At 43.3% G+C, this 18,451-nt stretch overlaps 1 protein-coding gene and 1 pseudogene across 2 annotated transcripts in view; both read left to right on the forward strand.

Moving 5' to 3' along the window:
- The first annotated feature begins 13 nt into the window (after window positions 1–13).
- Window positions 14–5,128, forward strand: LOC139383432 (adenylyltransferase and sulfurtransferase MOCS3-like; annotated as a pseudogene).
- An 850-nt stretch (window positions 5,129–5,978) lies between these two features.
- Window positions 5,979–18,451, forward strand: part of LOC139383431 (serine/threonine-protein kinase D3-like) — a 64,650-nt gene continuing 52,177 nt past the window's right edge. For both annotated transcript variants that reach the window (XM_071127980.1, XM_071127981.1), the window contains exons 1-2: window positions 5,979–6,331; window positions 6,917–7,681. In XM_071127980.1, the coding sequence (XP_070984081.1) occupies window positions 7,379–7,681 (303 nt within the window). In that variant the 5' untranslated portion in view covers window positions 5,979–6,331; window positions 6,917–7,378. The remainder of the gene's footprint in view (window positions 6,332–6,916; window positions 7,682–18,451) is intronic.

Here is an 18,451-nt window from a genome sequence, read left to right on the forward strand (position 1 = left end):
CACCTCTGAAACCCAAGGCAGCCCTGTCCAATGAAGACATCATGCGCTACAGCAGACAGCTTCTGCTGCCAGAGCTGGGTGTACAAGGTAACAATGGCAGCTTTCACCCAATCTCTGAAATAAGGGTGTTAATTTAGTGTGACATTATTGAACACATCTTTTACTCTGCAGGCAGGCCAGCTGAATCTCTCCCAGACATCAGTGCTGGTTGTAGGGTGTGGAGGACTAGGCTGCCCCCTGGCACAGTATCTAGCTGCAGCAGGAATCGGTAGGTAGATCCCGTGTGGCTCAGTTGGTAGAACATGGTGCTTGCAACACCTGGGGTTGTGGGTTCTGCCCATGCTGTCAGAAGGTATAGGAGGCTACTGGGGCCTGCACAGGCTGATGCAGTACTGTGAATAAACTATACGTCATAGCTATAGCCACTAGGTGGTGCCATTTACCCAAACAGCAACGGCTTGCTCTCAGATCAAATCAAAATGTATTTGTCACATGCTTTGTAAACAACAGGTGTAGACTAACAGTGAAATGCTTATTTCCGGATCCTTTTTCAACAATGCAGAGTTAAAGATAGAGAAGAAAAAATAGAAACAGTGACAGGAGGAATGAATACACAGTGAATAACAATAACGAGTAAAAATAACATGGCTATGTACAGGGAGTACCAGAACCGAGTCGTTGTGCAGGGGTACTAGGTCATTGAGTTAGCTATGTACATATAGCCAGGGTTAAAGTGACAAGGCAACAGGATAGATAATAGACTGAGCTGTTGCAGCAGTATATGTGGGGTAGCAGTGTGTGTTGTGTGTGGTGTCAGTATGCATGTGTGCACATTGTGTGTGGTATATGGTGTGTGTTTGGGTGTCAGTGTAAATATGTCTGAGTAGAGTCCAGTGTGTGTGCATAGTCAGTGCAAGAGAGTTTGTGCAAAAAAAGGGTCAATGCAGGTATTCCGGGTAGCCATTTCATGAGCTATTTAGCAGTCTTGTTTAGCAGTCTTATGATAAACTATAGTTCCCTCTCTTTTTTGTTAGAGTGAATGGTAACGCAATTGAATGTTGAAGGGAAAATATGCAGTTACTACATCCATTTTGGGATTTATAAATGAATGATATGTACCCATTGATTCTTAAATAATATAACGTATAAATGCCTCTTAGTTCAACTGTTGTCCCGTATCAGAACCCAAAATATAAGCTTGTAAACGTAAAGAAACACTATATAGCCTCAAAACATAGCTCTGTCTATGAATTTAAGAGTGGTTACATTTCTCCAGCCCCATCCCTCAGCTTTTTACCAAAACAAGGGTGGAGAAAATGCTTTGTTATTGTTTCAACTGTTCATTGCTCCTTTCAGGCTTTAGGTATTCAGAGGAAAATAACATTAGCCAGTCAATATTCTGTTCAATACTTTCTTACGCTCCAAAATTAGTTAGATATAAGGGGTGGGATGGGTGAGCGTCATTTGGTTTTAATGTGAATGGCCTTGTGTCTGTCCTTTTTATGTGTGTACAGGTTGAACTCCACTGTAGAATGCATTCCCTACCACCTCCATCTCTCTCCAGAGAACACCTTACAGCTCATCCAACAGTATCCTCCCTCTCTGCTTTGAGCCTTATATTATCTTACAGGAAGTAAATAAGAGACTCTACTATCTGTCACACAGGTTTACTGTGTAATCAAATCCAAGAGTCAAACAATTAGCATAACACTGACTTTCAGAAGAAAAATCACTGCATTTGTACTCCTTGACATTATCCACCTCATATACGATATTGTGGCTGACTGTTCAGACAATGTTCCCACCCGCTATAAATGATGCCTGTGTCCTCAGTGGCAAGTGCCTAGTATCTGCCAGTGCCCTGAGAATGGAGGGCCAGGTAAGGATCTAGTTACATTTAAGTCTCCACATTTAAGTCCCCGCATGCATACTAGTAAATTACATATGTTTATTGCTACTCATCCTTTGAGCATAGTAACCCCTGTTGTCTGTGTCTGTAGTTGACAGTGTATAACTACCGTGGAGGCCCCTGCTACAGGTGTTTGAACCCAAAGCCTCCACTCCCGGAGAAAGTGACCAACTGCTCTGACGGAGGGGTCCTAGGAGTAGGTGAGTCCTCTTCTGATTCATGTCTTCACCCTTTGATGGAGAAAGGAATTGATTGTTGACGTTTCACTCTTTTGTCTCAGTACCAGGGATCATGGGATGCTGCTTCCAAGCGTTGGAGGTCCTGAAGATCGCCTCAGGACAGGACTGTGTCTTTCCCAGTGGAAGCTCCCTGAGTCATTCCACACCCCCACTACAGCTTATCTACTGTACAATGGAACGTCACATTATGCTTAGTCATGGTGCTGACTGGATGAATGAAGGTCTGAATGAGTCAGTGTAGCATGGGAAGGAAGGGGTGTTCATGACCATGCCCATCTGATAAAGCTAGACTAGAAGAGAGGAAATTCTGTAGATTTGCTGGACCTTTTGAGGTATGTTTCTGAATATACAAAGACCATTATAAATCAGTGAAGTGGGTCATGCTGTGAATCATAGTGATGTGTGTCAGTCAGACAGGAGCCCCTTCCTTGACTCAGTGTGACAGCTTCCTGTGGCCAACAGCTGTTGATGTTTGACGCCCAGGATGCCAAGTTCCGGTTCATCAGGCTGCGGACCAAGCAGGCCAGCTGTGCTGTGTGGAGAGAGAACCCCCACTGTCACACACTTAGTGGACTATGGGAAGTTCTGTGGGTCTACTGCCACAGATAAGGTCAGGGGTTACTGAAAAGAGGGCACTGTGGGCAAAGCATTGGTCTTGCATATTCATTGTTAAGGGGTTAGCATTTTAAAGTAAAGGGGATTTTAAATTACATCTGAATTGGCAAACGTGTTATCACTCACCTTTAAACCCCTTAGTAAATAACCATAGCGCATGGAATGTAGAGCCAGGAAAATGTGCTCATTATCTATAATTCAGATAAATAGCAGATATATATGCTGTATGTCAAAGGAGTTTTCTGTACTTTACTGGAATAAAAAAGCTAAGTAACATTCTCATTTTCCATTAATTATAGGAAAATGTTGTTAAGAGATGGCTTTGAATATATTTACCTAATATTTTCTGGGTTTTCTTTCAGTGTCAAATACTAAACCTTCTCTCCAAAGACCAGAGGGTATCCGTGCAGGAAGAGTATAGTCCGTGACTTTCTGTTTTTTGACGATTACTGCATGATTACTAATGCTTGACTTGGGCCAAATCTCACATTTTTTTACTGCTTGAGCTCCTGTTTCTCTTATAGAATATTAGCTCAAAAGTATTGTGGAGCTCCTGCACCTAAATGGAAACAGTACCAGCACCCAAAATGAGTATCGTCACCTATTTCAGTCCAAGTCAAGGACGGATGATTACACTTGATTTTCTGTGATTCGTGGGCATTCATAAACCCAGATTAAATCTAAATGCTTACCCAACCCTAAATGGGAAATTACTAAAACGCGATTGTACGTATTCTACGGAAAATAATAACCTCTTTTTTTTGTTGGCGCTGACAGAAATGGTTGTTTGGATTTCTACTAAATTACAGCTTTCAAAAGCATTTAGCCATTAAGAGAAAGTAGATGAAGATTGTGATTGATTGGCCTATAATAGTGATTGTGCAAGGCCTGGAGTCGGAAACAGTTTTATTTCCTATAATTGAAATAATGTAACAAAACGTTAAGCTTACTCCACCCAACTCAACAAAAAAAAGGCAACCAGTTGCACTATGCATGTAGTTATCTCACAGAACTAGCAACTTCCATTCTGATGTCGCAGACCTTTAAACCTGACATTGTCATTAACAAAGTGAAGTGTTGTAGGTGACCATTGACAAACATGAGAATTTCTCCTTTCTATTGCCAGGAGTATAAAGCTATAGTGGACAACACGGCTGTTCATCTCCTGCTGAACGTACGCCCTCTAGTGGAGGTGGATATATGTTACCTGCCCACCTCCCTCAGTATCCTTCTGCTGGCTGAATGCCCTCCAGGCATTGTACTCCATTAACTCTATACAATTAGCAAGATATGGAGTTAATTAGGAGGATATTAATACTTCTTTCCCATTAATTACATCTGTCATCACTGTGCTTTCATAGCTGTTCTGATCTAAATTAGTAATCAAGTAATTGTCCTCAATTCAATGGTAAAATGGTTTATTTCCTTATATCATTGCTAGACATTCCTCTCTCCTGTTTAGAGAACAGCAACAATGAACACATCCATGTGCTGAAGGAGAGAATTGGCCAAGTGAAAGAGCAGATGTCGAGTGCATCCCAGGTCCCAGGTCCCAGGTACCATGACTGATCTGGTCTCCATCTAGCTCCGCAGGTCACAACATGTGGAGGCTCTTCAATGGCTAGGCTTATGGAGTGGCTCCATATTCACTGAACAAATAGGAGTCATTTGAGTGCTAATTAAGTCTGTGTAGCCTTGTCCTGCGAGGGTGTTCGCTTATTTTGGACAGCCAATGACGGGAGTTGATGGAGTTGCTAGGTGATCCTTTTTCCAACACAAAAATATACCGTCATCGGCCTCTTTTTATTGAATATTCATCTTGGTCTTTATTTCAGCAGAGTGTATTTCCAGCAAACCTGTGTATATTTTGCTATTAATGAGCTATTTTAATGGCCAATTTCTGGGAAACACTTTATGTAAACAGTTGACACAGTTTAGTTGAACTGGTACACATGACACCCTTTTAAGTTTCAAGAGTGAAAGAAGTCCTATCATGTTCATAACACACCTAATAGTGAATTTGAATTAAAATACCATGCAATAGCTCTGCTTCTGGCCAAGCATCAAACAAAGAATATTCCCTACACATTTTATTCATTCAACTCACGTAGTCTCGCATAGCCAGCCAGACGTCGTAATCTTGTGAGAAGCCAGGAAATGGAAGCTGCTACTACTCATTTTGATTCGTTTGTCTTTCCCTGTTGCAGTTTATGTGATCTGTAAGCTGGGTAATGACTCCCAGAAGGCAGTTCAGGTCTTGGAGAGAATGTCAGGTTCTGAGGTAGACTGTGTCACTGCGAAGAACATCTGTGGGGGACTGATGGCCTGGGCCCAGAAGATAGACCCCTCTTTCCCTCAGTATTGACTCAACGTCACAGGTTCTACACCGAGGTTTCATCACGGAAAGCTTAAAGATCATGTAGGTTTTTCTGAGAGTGTGAGATATCATTGGTTCCATATTTCAGTCTGTTTCAAGAGGAAATTCACGCCAGTCGGTCATTCAGATATAATGTCCATACAGTCCTCTTCCTCCACCAGCCCTGCCTTGTAAGTAGTGTATCATGTAATCATAACAACCGTTTTTCTGCCTTAACTTGTTTTATGTATTCTGGTTGCATTGGGTATTGCTTCCCTGACAGACAATTCTTAGATGAATTAGTTACATCTCACTGAAAAGTGAAAGAAATCGTTTCATGTTTTCAAGATTGTGCTTTAAATGGCAAGTGAAATGTTGTACAGGAAAAAACAAAACATTGTAATCCATTGTCATAACCTTGTTCCTGTTCCAGATTGTTCTATTTGTATAACCCCAATGTATTGTTGAGGGCATACAGGGTAATATAGTACTTAATTATGTATTTCGAGTTATTTGGGAACAGAGCAGTTACACATCTATACATCCATACGGTGTTGTCATTTCCATATTTGAATACGAAATAATATGCTGATGTATACCACCACCCTCTCTAAAAGATTAGACGCAACAGTGCAAGGGATAGAGGATGATGGCATTTTTTCTACGTTGCTGGCAACTGATTTTCAGAACTGAAGCAATAGAGGTCGGGTAACTACTGTTTTTTTTCTCTCCAGCATAACCCGAATAACGGAAAGATAGATGAAAGAGGCATGCGCAATGTAAAGATAACTTTTTCGAGACGCCATTGCATGTGAGATTGTAGTTTGAATATGTATCCTCACCGATAGAAACCCAAAGCACCAAATAGGTAATAGAACTTCAAGCCCCAGGAACCGTTCTCTCCTCCTTTTCTCTCAGAAACAGTGGGAGTAGTCACAGCTGGAAGGATAATAAGATGCGCATGAATCTGGCAACCACGAATAGACGACAAGAGAAAGTTTCAAAAAGTAGAGAACTCGGTTGTGAGTCTTGGCACGCTTTTAGACAGTCCTGCTAATGCATATGGTTACATTGTTGCTCATTTGTATGATTTAGCGAAAAGGCGAATGAGCTTGAATATTTTTTCTGTGTGATTCGATTGTTGGAGTTTTTGGAGAAGTTCCTGCTGTCCACTGGCCATGAATCCAACGACTTCTTTTGAAGAAAGTGGAGGTAAGTAGGCCAATGATGTGTTAGACATTATTTTATGGACGATTGGAATATTTAGGGTAATTCATAGGATAATGAAGAATATTTCAACAAGCTTTTATTATGCAAAAACAGGTCTTGTTTAACTTGTGTTGCTGGCATTCGTGGACATGAGGTCGTCTTCTGCCAGCAATTCAATCGAAAGTGGGATGGTCCAGATGTTGAGAAGCCTTGATTCCAGATGTTGGTTGTGCATGATGAATAGATAAATAGAAAACATTCCGTAATGTATGGTAAACTACACCATGTCTCTAATTTGTCAGATTAAGTTATTGAACATGATGCATTGTTTGTACTTGCTTACAATATAATCGAAGTTTACAATTACAATTATTTGATGTGTTTATTGTATCCAAACCTGATCATGTTTATTCCTCATGAATTGCATCACTTATTGTTAGTGCATAGCCTACTCCGAAAGTGTAAACAGCTTTGAGGTCATGATTTGTTTCGCTGAATTTTTTCAGTTTGGTCAAATCAACTACATCTACAAACCTAAACATATTCTATTCTACCACCATTAAATGTACTGTATCTGTTTTGTGACAGGTTTCCTGTGGCCAGGGCAGATATGTGACTCTAGTACTGTGAGGGGACACCATTCAAGAACATGAAGTTTGGAATGGTGACCGCCTCTTGCAGTGAGCGTTGGGGAATCAATCTCGGACGACTGGAGCATCCACAGTATCTCAGCAGTGCAAACTGCACACATCTCTTGCCCTAGAGAGAGAGCTGAGGCCATTTAGTGGAATCATCAGGCTTTGTCCGTGATTTGATTGCCAGGCATCTGAACAGTCAGTGGGGATGAACGTTTGACTATTGCTATTGGATAACACTGCTCGTGATACTTTGAAGACCTTGCATTTCATATCTCCTAGAATGAGGATTGAATGTTTCTTCAGACTTGTGTATGTTCTTAGTAGTTCGGTGGTGCCTGATTTAAAAAGGCATCACTGACGGTTACAATACTTTACATTTTGCATCATCATCTCTGCCATTGGAAGAAACCCAATGTCTGCCTGCAGCAGCTCAGCTCCTCCGTCCTTTCCTAAAGCCTACCTCCACTCACAAATCCCAGCTGTGCCTCTGACACCATCGCCGAGCCCCCCGGGACCCCTCTACAGCCGCCTGTCCAACGGGAGTCACGGGAGTCACACTCACAGCGCTCCCAGCCCCACTAACTCCCGCAGCTCCTTCCATGGAGTGTCCTTCCTCCTCCAGATTGGCCTGACCAGAGAGATGGTGAACCTGGAGAACCATGACCTGTCGCTGTCTGCTGTCAAAGACCTGGTCTGCTCTATAGTCGACCAAAAGGTAATTACACAACCCTTTCTTGTTATAACACTTGACCTACTACAGCTAATGCATAATGACATACTGAATATCTATAAGGATATCGATAGAGTGAAATGCAATAAGTAGGCCTGAGCAAGAGAAAGTTAATTCACTGTAAACCTAAACGCTTAGTTGTCTTTTTATAAAGTCAATTCAAAGTTTCAATAAAGATTGGAAAGTCCACTGGAAAGTCCACCAAGCATACTGCTAAACAAATCAGTGGCATAGTTCGGCACTGAGCAAATTTCAGGTCTGCTGAGTGCAAACTTGAGCAGTGTGAAAATGCTGTGCAACTTCCAGCATGTGTTTTACTATGAACACTGATGCTGTACCCGCTTTAAGTTACAGCTTCAGACAGTGGTCAAGTAGGCTACTGTGGCTATTTGATCGTAATGTAGGCCTACCAGAGTGGCCTGCCATCAAAAACAATGGAGAAAATGCACCCCATAACATTTGAACATGGAAATAGCTGTTATCATTCAACCTACAGTAGCAGCCAATGTGTGGGATTTGATTTGTGGTGTTCAGTATAGTTAAAAAAAAACATGCAGGGCTTGACATGAACCTGTTTATCCACTTGTCCTTCAGACAAGGAGGTGACTGGACATGTTGTGTTTCATCCAAGAAACCACTTTACAAAATAAAATGACAGAGAATCAGACAAATTATGCTACCCTCTGCCTATTGGCTTCTTAGCTTATTCAAGCCTATGTGAAAATACAACACTGCTCCTTTAAGAAAGAAAGCTGTTTACCTGATTCGCTTTTCAAAGCTGTCTAGAAATGTACATGTAGAAATGTACATGTTTTCTGCTCTTGCAGGAAGCAATCATTCCCCCATTGCTGACTACAAAATGATCTATAACTGGGCTAATATCTCACTAACTAGCATAAGATATGAACAAATGTGCACACTTGGCTACATGCAGCTCTCGCTTTCATCTCAAAACAAGTACTTCTACTCATGACCGCTCATTCTGTAAACACAGTCCAGTTCAAAGTGAATGGCACATATGGCAATGGTCTATTTGCATATTATCCTACTGCAGCTCTGATTGGTTTTGCCGTACCGGTCTGTGTAGAGTACAGGCTGAGTATAGCCTGTCAATGCAATAAAATCATACTCCAATGCGTTCTGCCTTCATCAACATTTTATGTTGCATTGAAAGCGGCTAATATTGCGTTGATTTGATCACAATTCCCACAGTAAAGGGAAACGTTGATAATGTTGATAGCTAAGTTGGGAAACTGTCAAGTTGAGTGACGTTCAATCTCGTGTTTCTCTGCGCAGGCTGATATTTCTTCTGTGGGGCAGTCCCGGGAGCGCGCAGCTTAGAGGGAACATTGGTTGCAAGTTGAAATGAACTCTTCAAAATAGTGAGACAGTTATATTGCGGGCAGGGTTGGCCATTTCTGTGCCATTCTTGTCTGTTTACACTTTTTTGTGACAGTTTTTTTGTTGTTGTTGCAGACATCTGTGTCTTGTGCACAGAATGAGTTTTAAGCACCACAGCAGCATGCTCGGCAGCAGTGAGGCTTCTCCAGTTGGCGTGCACGGTCTAGTAGCATCAGCTATTTACATTGTGGTGTACTCTCACTGGCGACACTAACACCACTCAGTGGTTTATTCCTCTCAAAGTCATCCACGATGTAATGCATATGCCAGGTTATTTTCCATGACAATTGTGGCTGTCGGTAATGACTTTGGGTTATGGCTCCTGCATAAGAAGAGGCTTTGAACAACTGAAAGATAGACTGCATCAATCAACAGTGGTTGCCTATGTACCACTGGCTAGAAAGATGCAAAGGCAAGTTTGGAAAATCAAGAGCAAACCAGTGGAACCAAATATAGTTGGCTGACTCCATTTGTTTGTTCTTTAAATTGCATTGGTGGCAAGCAGACTGTCTCTGTCCATTATAGGGTTGCCATTACCATGCATTGGTCTGTTTTTTTTAACTCTTAGCAATCTAGAGATGGAGTTGAAGAACATTCTCAGGACTGGCCATTTGTTCAAAGAGTGCGTCCTTGTGTCCTCCTTGTGCTTCTTTACACATCAGTGAAGAAAATAACATACAGTATGAACGGCCTTGCCTCAGACTACAGACGACAGATCCACATTCAGATGTTCACATCCAACTGATACCATACATTAGACTTCTTATTAGATCCTGAACGTTTAGATAATAGTTTTTTCAGCTTATGAAACGTAATAAGTTCTACGGCCATGGACTCAATCTTACTCTCTCTTATTACATCCGTTACTCAGTGCCATTTTGTGGGGGGGGGGGGGGGGGTTCTCCTGGGTTTGTGCCGTTCTGTCTGATGGATGGGGTGTAGGCCTTACTGTCGTTATGGGTGGATGTTCTTATCACAGATTCCTGTTTTAATGAAATTACATTCACACGTTCACCTTTTGTGTCATCGTCTTTCATCCATAAGGAAGATTACTCTATTTGTGTCCATCATTAATCAGCGACTGAGTGAGGGGATGAGATTATAGAACTCATTCCGTCGTGTCTAGTGGATGAAAGGAAGGGAGGGGTGGGAGCAAAGGGATCAGGTATTTTGGAGAAATGGGTGAGACATTTTTCTCTGTGCATTCTGGCTGGCCCACATAGTCTCAGTATAGATACTTTGTTCACTTCTCGTCTCTCCTTACTCATCACCTCTATAATGCAAATACTCTGTAACATTTTCCTCTCAAGAGAATCATTGTTCTTAGAAAGTGGAGTAGAGTTGAGCTACGTTGAACTGACACGTTCCATTCAGTACAACGGAGCAGGTGATCACTCCAAGGAACATACTTTTTAACCAGTAGAAAGGCCTGAAACCCATAGATCTACCAGGGCCAATTCAGAGTGCATTTCCTGTGTCCTTTACTGTAATGTAGGCCAAGTTCACAGTCCTCCAGGCCAGTGTAATGTTGTTGTTCTTTATGGGGTCTGCTGATACTGGTCTGCAGAGCATCTGATCACTGATGATATTTTCGTAGGTCTTGTAACGTATTGGCAAGGTTGCTAGAGTCAGCTACAAGAGATAAAGAAAATGTTGTAAATATGATATGGAGAAAGTTATTTTAGAAAATCAACACAGTCAGTTTGCCTTAACCTTAGACGAGTTATTACTTTAAAATCAGCTACTTACATTAACATCTGCTGAATAGGCACTGTACTTTGTTACAAATGATACAATGGTTATATAGTCTGCAATGTGTTTATATGGCTAGTGGTTGTTCTATATTGCTGCTTTTGTAGCAGGTCACAGTATTCTCTGTCTGATGAAATCCACCCATATGGCTTTGAAATCAGTGGAAAATATCACTGTGCTCTTTTCGGTCCATCAAGTCCATCCTCACTGAACTGAAGTATGCATGACTATTGTTAAACCTTTTATTAAAGCAGCAGCTGGATTTGCCTCTGTAGCTTTTCCAGCTAACAAACTCTGACCCCATCTCTGCCTTTCTAGATTCCTTCCAGTCAGCAGTAGAGAGCCCAGGGTTTCTGTGTCAGTGGTGAGCGGACAGGGGAAATGTTTCATACGCTAATATCTCAGTAGATAGTCTGGACAGAACTTTGCCCCTGTGTGCTATTATTTCACACACTGAGCGACTGTGTAGTTGGTAAGCGATCCACCAGTCAGTTACTGGGCCAGGCAACAAACATGGAGCAACATTAGTCAGAAGTATATGCTGTTTGAGCAGTTGTTTCCCTTTACATGTTTTGAAACGGAGTAGTATTAGATTTGAATTTGCGCTGTCTTTGGCCTCGTCCTAGATTGACAGAGTAGTTTCTCTCCCTTGTTTCCACTGAATACGTACATGGGCTTACATTGTTAACACAGCATTGACATTTTATCGCATGGCTGAACCCTCTTTTTGAATCCGACTATTCAGAGAATGCAATCAGTTATTACTGTGTATTCTATGGACTCCATACAGCTCATTCATCGTCCAACTGACTGCCAAACCACTGGGCCCCTTTGGGATGTGCATTGAATATGCCCTTATTCACTGATCCGAGGTCTGTTTTGTCTCTCTATGGTTAATGTAGGTAACCGACCATTAAGGGAACTTTTACAGTACCCCGAAATGAGTAAGATTGAACTTGGGATAACCTGATCCTCAATCTGATTCTAGATGTTAACTTCTTCTTCAAGTATTCTGCGTGGCTGTAGCCCCCTCTGCTCCACTTCAGTCAATGCGATGATGACCCTTTGAGGGTATCGTCAGTTGGCGTGAGACCACCATCCTTCACCCACCCAGACCAGGCAGGCTCCTCTGGGACTGTGAGGTGACACAGCAGAGAGAGTGAGTGACGTGACCCAACCTGAGGGGAACCAGGCTGCCCTGGTTAGGCTCTCTATCTGTGGCTGCCTGCCACCAGACTCTGGGTCTGTCTTTCAGTCTGGCTCCTTGGCCCCGGCCCTGGGTGTTTGGTTGGGTCTCTGTGCGTGATGAATGGGGTATAAACAGTGATAGCGTCAGCTTGTGGAGCTGCTTCCTGTTTGGTGTCGCCCAAGTCCTCCCGTGCAGCCAGAGAGGGAGCAACCGCGGGACAAAAGTTCATGACTTCCTGAGAATGACTTGTCTTTAGCAGCCAGCCGGCCCAGCCAACCAGCATTCCTCCGCTCCCCATCCAGGCATACTTGAAGGATGATGTTATGTTGTTGGGATGGGGTGCCATGACATTTAAATATAACAAATTCAACTATAACACTGGGTTTCTGGATCGCGTCAGACAAATTGTAGAGGATGGTGTAATGGTTATGGCACGCTCAACATGCCTTGATATCCTGTCAATGCGGCATTAAATAGCAGGTGGGGATGTTTGGAGGCGAAGGTTGGAAATCCTAGCCTTGTCAGTTGAAAGATTGGAAGTGTTTGATATAAAACGGAAGGTTTACAGAGAGGGTCTCAGCCTCCATGTTAACGTTCCTCTCTAGCTGTTCGAGGGAGAGGATAAAGCTTGCAAGAAGGAAGGACATTTGAAGTCCTTTTGGCATAGACAATAGGGGGAAAAAACATCAAACCAAGGCAGTTTTATGAACATTCTACTTTAGCCCTTGTCCCTAAGATAGTCCTGCTCTGTTCTGAACATATTCATCACAGCTGGATATACTGTACTGTGAAATGTGTCTGTCTGGCACAGCACAGCACACCCTTGCTTTCCTACTGGTTTGTTAGTGCAGTAGAATAACTCCCAGTTCCTGGTTGAGAGTAGCACAGCTGCCTGTGTAATTAGCTGAACAAAGGCCTTTTGAGAAGCAGACACTCAATAGGTCAAGCTGGACAACATGAAACAGTATGGTGAAAACAGAGGGATTTGGGTAATATTTTGAGCCTTTGAGTAATATCAAGCCGCTCGAAATAACGTTTCATCAAAAACTAGAACTTAAACGGACAACAACGGATGATAAACAAGGGATTTTCACCTCTTTGACGTATGGAACAGTACATGCATCCTAGTGATTTGATTTGCCACGCACAGCGTTTGTTTAGTTTGTACATCGTCAGCTTATGGCCCTTAAGTCGTCAACACACGTTAATAGTTTTACTCACCACATATTAGATTAAAGAATTCATCAAAACGACAGGAGCAGAACTGATTTCTGCGCGCGAGAGAGAGAGATGAAAACAAAATTAGAAAACGAGAGAGTGCAGATGGAAACTGGAGAGTGCTCCTCTCCCACAGGCCATAACTAACTGGAACTCACAGGAAATAAATCACGTCCATCCACTCCTCCCCTCCCCCAGCCTGGACAGCTCAGCCCAGCTCTGCTCAGCACACATCTGCATGTTCCTATGGAACAACCATATTTCACCCTGAGCACGGCTGGGCTGAGCTCTGGGCACTATGTGTTATATACATGGGGTAAGACACATCCTGGAAAGCACATTTGGTTGCTTCTGAGAAATAAAGTTCACCCTAGAGTCAAAACCTGTCCGTGTTATAAGTTATGGGAATTGCTTCTGAATGGAGACCGTTACAGTATATATGATTTCAGGGTTCATTTTTCCAGCTTGCATGTTTTTCTTCGAGTTCATGTGCATGCTTAATGTCATATTTCAATTTTCAATCTTTCTAGGCCAGTGCAGGCAAAATTATGGTTGTATGAATGCTGCAACTGAGGGATACCTGTATCACTATAAGCTTTCACTTATGTCTGGAATAACCATGTGTGCAAGCAATCTATCAATTTTTCCAGTCCTGAGTCATTTGTGGGAATAGAGAGAGGGATAAAAACACTATAGTTAAGTGAACTGAGTAATGTCTCCCATCTGCAGTTCACATTTCTCCAGTCTCAATCTCCCCAATTGTAGAGTGGCATGGCAGAACAGAACACTCACCCACAAGAGTCACAAAATGACAGACTGGGGCATTGTGACTGGTCCTCCTTTGGGAGGGAGGACGGCTATGGCCAGCTTGCCTGCTGTATGCCCAATGGTGCCCAGCTGTGTGGTAGGAGCCAGACCCAGCCATAGAATTCGCCACCACCCTGTGGTTGGTTTGTCTCTGCACTGGCAGCGTCAGTAGGCCACTGGGACGGATGCCCTTCACCATATTCTATGAATGTACAGCTAGAGATAATCTAGACTTGCTCCAGTCTCTATTGCTACTGGTTGAATAGTTCTAAGTAGGGGTTCAACTCTGATTATATTGAAGGGACAGGTGTATATATTTTCAAGCACACACTGTACAGTAATCAACCTCAAACAACTTTATATTTACAGCTGTGCTCACCTATCCCTTTAGAACAGCCTATGTAAAGTGATTGGGGACATATAAATTGTAGAGCGAGTAATTAAAGTAACATCCCCTCATAAATCTTACACCAGCGTGCAATATATTCCTGTTTATAGAAGGATGTCACATTTCCCTCATTGATTTGGCTGGCGGCTGCTCACTCACTTTTGGAGTTACAGGATACTTCCCCCTCTGCACAGACAGGCGTTCCACCTTGTCTGCACTCTCTGACCTGGCCCGCCTTAATGGATCGCTTAATGGATCGCAACCTTGACCAATGCTGAGGGCACTTGCAGAGACGTGGCCCAGTGCCAAGTTCACAGACTAACAGAGAGGGGATTCAGGCGTCCGGCCTGGTCCTATGTTGGTTGATTTGCCTTGCCTCTTTACAGTTAAACCCTAATGACATTACTGGTCTCAGAATGGAGGTCAGTGTTCACAGAAGTCGTGGAGACACAGTAGCAATGGGGGAACTGTTAGTTCTCAGAAACAATGTGATTTACCCCCATTAAGTTAATAGCAGCAGGTTGATACGAAACCATACGCAGCCTAGTGTTTTCTGTCAGACGGCAGCACCAGCGTTGGCGTCATCGGTCCCCGACGTGGCGGGCGGCAGGTTTGAAAATGCATTCGGAGGTGTTTTTTCAGAACTGTTTTCCTCCCCTGTTTGTCAGCTCACTGGGTGATCTACCAGGCTGGTAGTAAGGTGGCAGAGGAAGTGCAACAGGGCCTCGATAACAAGCAGCACGAAACCCGTAACCCATTGAGAACTTAAAGGACAAGTACGATGCTTTTATGGTGACATTGAGCCACAATGGATCTGATCTGATCTCATAGTGGTTGAAAAAGCTCATGTGTTTCAGCATCTCTGGTCGCCGTGTTCTTTTAACTTGTATTGTGTTTACTTTTGTCTCAGCCACAAGTTTTAAAAAAGTCAGTTGGTGTGACGTCTGTCACCATGTTTCCGCAGCCAATACATACTCTTAACCAAAGTCCCTCTCCAGAGCCTCTCCCTGTTTCCACAGCAGGCTCTGTTTTCGCCTGCTTCTCAATCAGCTGCCTGTGGTTAGTGGAGAAATACAGTGTGTTCAGTGGCCCATTTCGTCTGTGTGGTTCTGGCTCTGTCCAAATGGATTCTCTGTCCGCTGCAGTGGCTTGTATTCCTGTCTGTATCTGTGTGTCTGTCCCTGTGAGTGAAGGTTATCATGAGCAAAGTGGGTTTTTACAACATGTTGACCTAATTTTACCTACAGTGTGTGCATGTATTCTGTGTCCTGTTTAGACTACTATTTAGCGTTTAGAATGATAAGCAGTGAAGATGGTCAGCAATGATATGGAGTCATGGTCACCTCGTCTACTGTCAAACCCTACAGCTCTTTATACTAGCAGAGCACAGAGATAAACTCTGGATCACCAGCAATATCCTTTTACCTAAATCAAAAGCTTCACATGATTATTTAATCTGTGTTCGGAATCAGATCCACCTGGCCGGCACTAGTCCCCTGCCATTCCCAGACAGAGAGGAGAGAGTTTTCCTAGTATATCTTCAAGGCACACTGGGCTGCAGAAGCATCACCAAGGGCCCATAACTCAAAGCCCAGGGCCTAGCAGAGCTGCTTAGATCACACTGCTCTCTTCCTCTCTTCCTGAGAGGTCGCGGCTCCTGTGACTCAGCCTTCTTCCTCTCCTCCCCTCCTATCAGCCCCCGGACACATTCACTTTCTCCCTCACACACTCACAAGACAACCAGGGGAAGAGAGCCAGTCTCTCTCATCTCTAAAGAATGGACCGGGGCTCTCAGCTTTCAGACAGCTCTCGTTAAGGACTCGTTAAGGAGCTGGCCACCAAGTAGTGACCTCATCTCCACTATCTCCTCTCCACTGAGGACTGGACTGGAGCACTTGATCCACTTGAGGACAGGAAGGAGTAGTGTTGAGTTGTTTTGAGTCTGAATCCACACAATACTCAAAAGAGCAGTAATAGATCACAGTGCAGGCTAAAGGTTTGAAGAGTCTCCAATTAGAGCAGTACGACCACCGTGAACAGGAAGAGAGGGTCCATTTCAGGCTGAGAAGTATCCTAGTATCCTAGTATCATAGTATCATTATCACAAATGCAAATGAAGTAATAGGAGTATTCCCCTATGGTTTGTTCTGCTAGTGGAAGTAGGTCTATGCTGACAGGTGTATGTGCTCTCTTCATGAGTACACTGTTCTGTGGTTTGGGGAGAGGCCTAGACTTAAGCTCAGTGGTTAGCACTGGGATTTCACCTTGTCAGCACTTGGTATCTCAGTACGGGTTGTTCGAGGTAAGGGCCCCACACCAGCACTGAATTAGTTACATATGACGGTTTGGCATGCTTTCAAGCTCTGTTCTTTTCATCTCACAGTGGACTGAACCTATAAGATTGTGGTGTTCACACTTTTCTTGAAACATAGTGAAAATGAGTAGAAGAAGGAGCTAGTGTAATAGCGCTCTGCAAAGTTGGTCAGACAATAAGTTACTCTGTCAGTATGGTGACCCTTGTCCACAGACAGAGTGGAATGTGCAAGTTCTGCCTTTTTGTTCCAAATCCTGTCCTGAGCAGATAAATGGGAAACGTTTTAGCAGAGGAAGCTTTTTTGCTTCATAGTCTTTCCACTAACACAGTCTACCTTATTGTGTCACTGATGAATTCAAAACTTTTCCATTTTTCCATTGACTTCTGCTATGGGATTACACAGTAATACATTTTCAGATGTATCTGAATCGTCATACCACGTGGAACTGAACTTATGGTATTTTCTGAGCAAAAAGATAATTAAAAAAAAACATCAACACTCCCCAGCCACATAAATGTCCTTTTCACTGCATCTTGTTGCACTGGGCTCAATTTGTTACCAAGATGGATTGTCTTCCGTTTATTTTTCCTGCTGTGAAAAGTGTCTACCAAGGCCTGTAGCGGAGCAAATATGAGCGAGAGACTGCGAGAGTAACAGATAAACACAGGGAGGGAGGGAGGGAGGGAGAGAGGGAGGGAGGGAGGGAGGGAGGGAGGGAGGGAGGGAGGGAGGGAGGGAGGGAGAGAGGGAGGGGAGAGAGAGAGAGAGAGAGAGAGAGAGAGAGAGAGAGAGAGAGAGAGAGAGAGAGAGAGAGAGAGAGAGAGAGAGAGAGAGAGAGAGAGAGAGAGAGAGAGAGAGAGAGAGAGAGAGAGAGAGAGAGAGAGAGAGAGAGAGAGAGAGAGAGAGAGAGAGTGAGTGAGTTGGTCTGTCCGGGAAGTAAAGCAGTAGTATGTGTGAAATGTGAACCATATGTGGACTATAGTGCTATGCAGATGGGCTGTGCAGTTGGCTGCTCCCAGTCTCTCTGCCTCTCTGCTCCAGCTGTAGTGTGTTTGCCTTGGCTCCAGCCTGCAAAATAGGGAGCGATTAGTTTGATGTAATGCACTGTAATGCTCTCTCGCTTTCTCTCTCTCCCTCTCTCCGCCCACTGGCTGCTGGGCTGGGCAGAAGGGAAGGCACATGCTCTGCAGACGCCTGGCCTCAGAGATTATAGGAGCAGTTTATTATATTACATAAGTGTGATTCTGCATATACTGTACAGTATAGAAGGCCTACTGTATGTGGGAAGAGCTGTGGAATGAACAGATGCATTTTCTATAAAAGCCCCAGGGAAGCAGCATGTATCTACTCTAGGCTACTGTACATTAGATGTCTCATGATTAGGGCTGTGGCGGTCACAGCATTTTGTCAGCCATGATTGTCAAGCAAATAAACTGTTGGTAATTAACCGTTAATTAACATAAAAACAGTTAGCATCTCCTGGCTTCCACACTGTCGTGACTTGACTTTAACATTAATCAGAAGACTGTTATTTGTCTAATGAACTAACTATGTTTAATCGTTACCAGATTAAATTAATCATGTAACAATTAACTCATTAGGATCTGGGGCAACACGAGAGCAGTTCTTGAAAGAGTTACCATCTCCCGAATTTAACTCTAAAAGGTCTTTACCTATCACATCTA

Source organism: Oncorhynchus clarkii, chromosome 25 (genome assembly GCF_045791955.1).
Source record: "Oncorhynchus clarkii lewisi isolate Uvic-CL-2024 chromosome 25, UVic_Ocla_1.0, whole genome shotgun sequence".
NCBI lineage: Eukaryota > Metazoa > Chordata > Actinopteri > Salmoniformes > Salmonidae > Oncorhynchus > Oncorhynchus clarkii.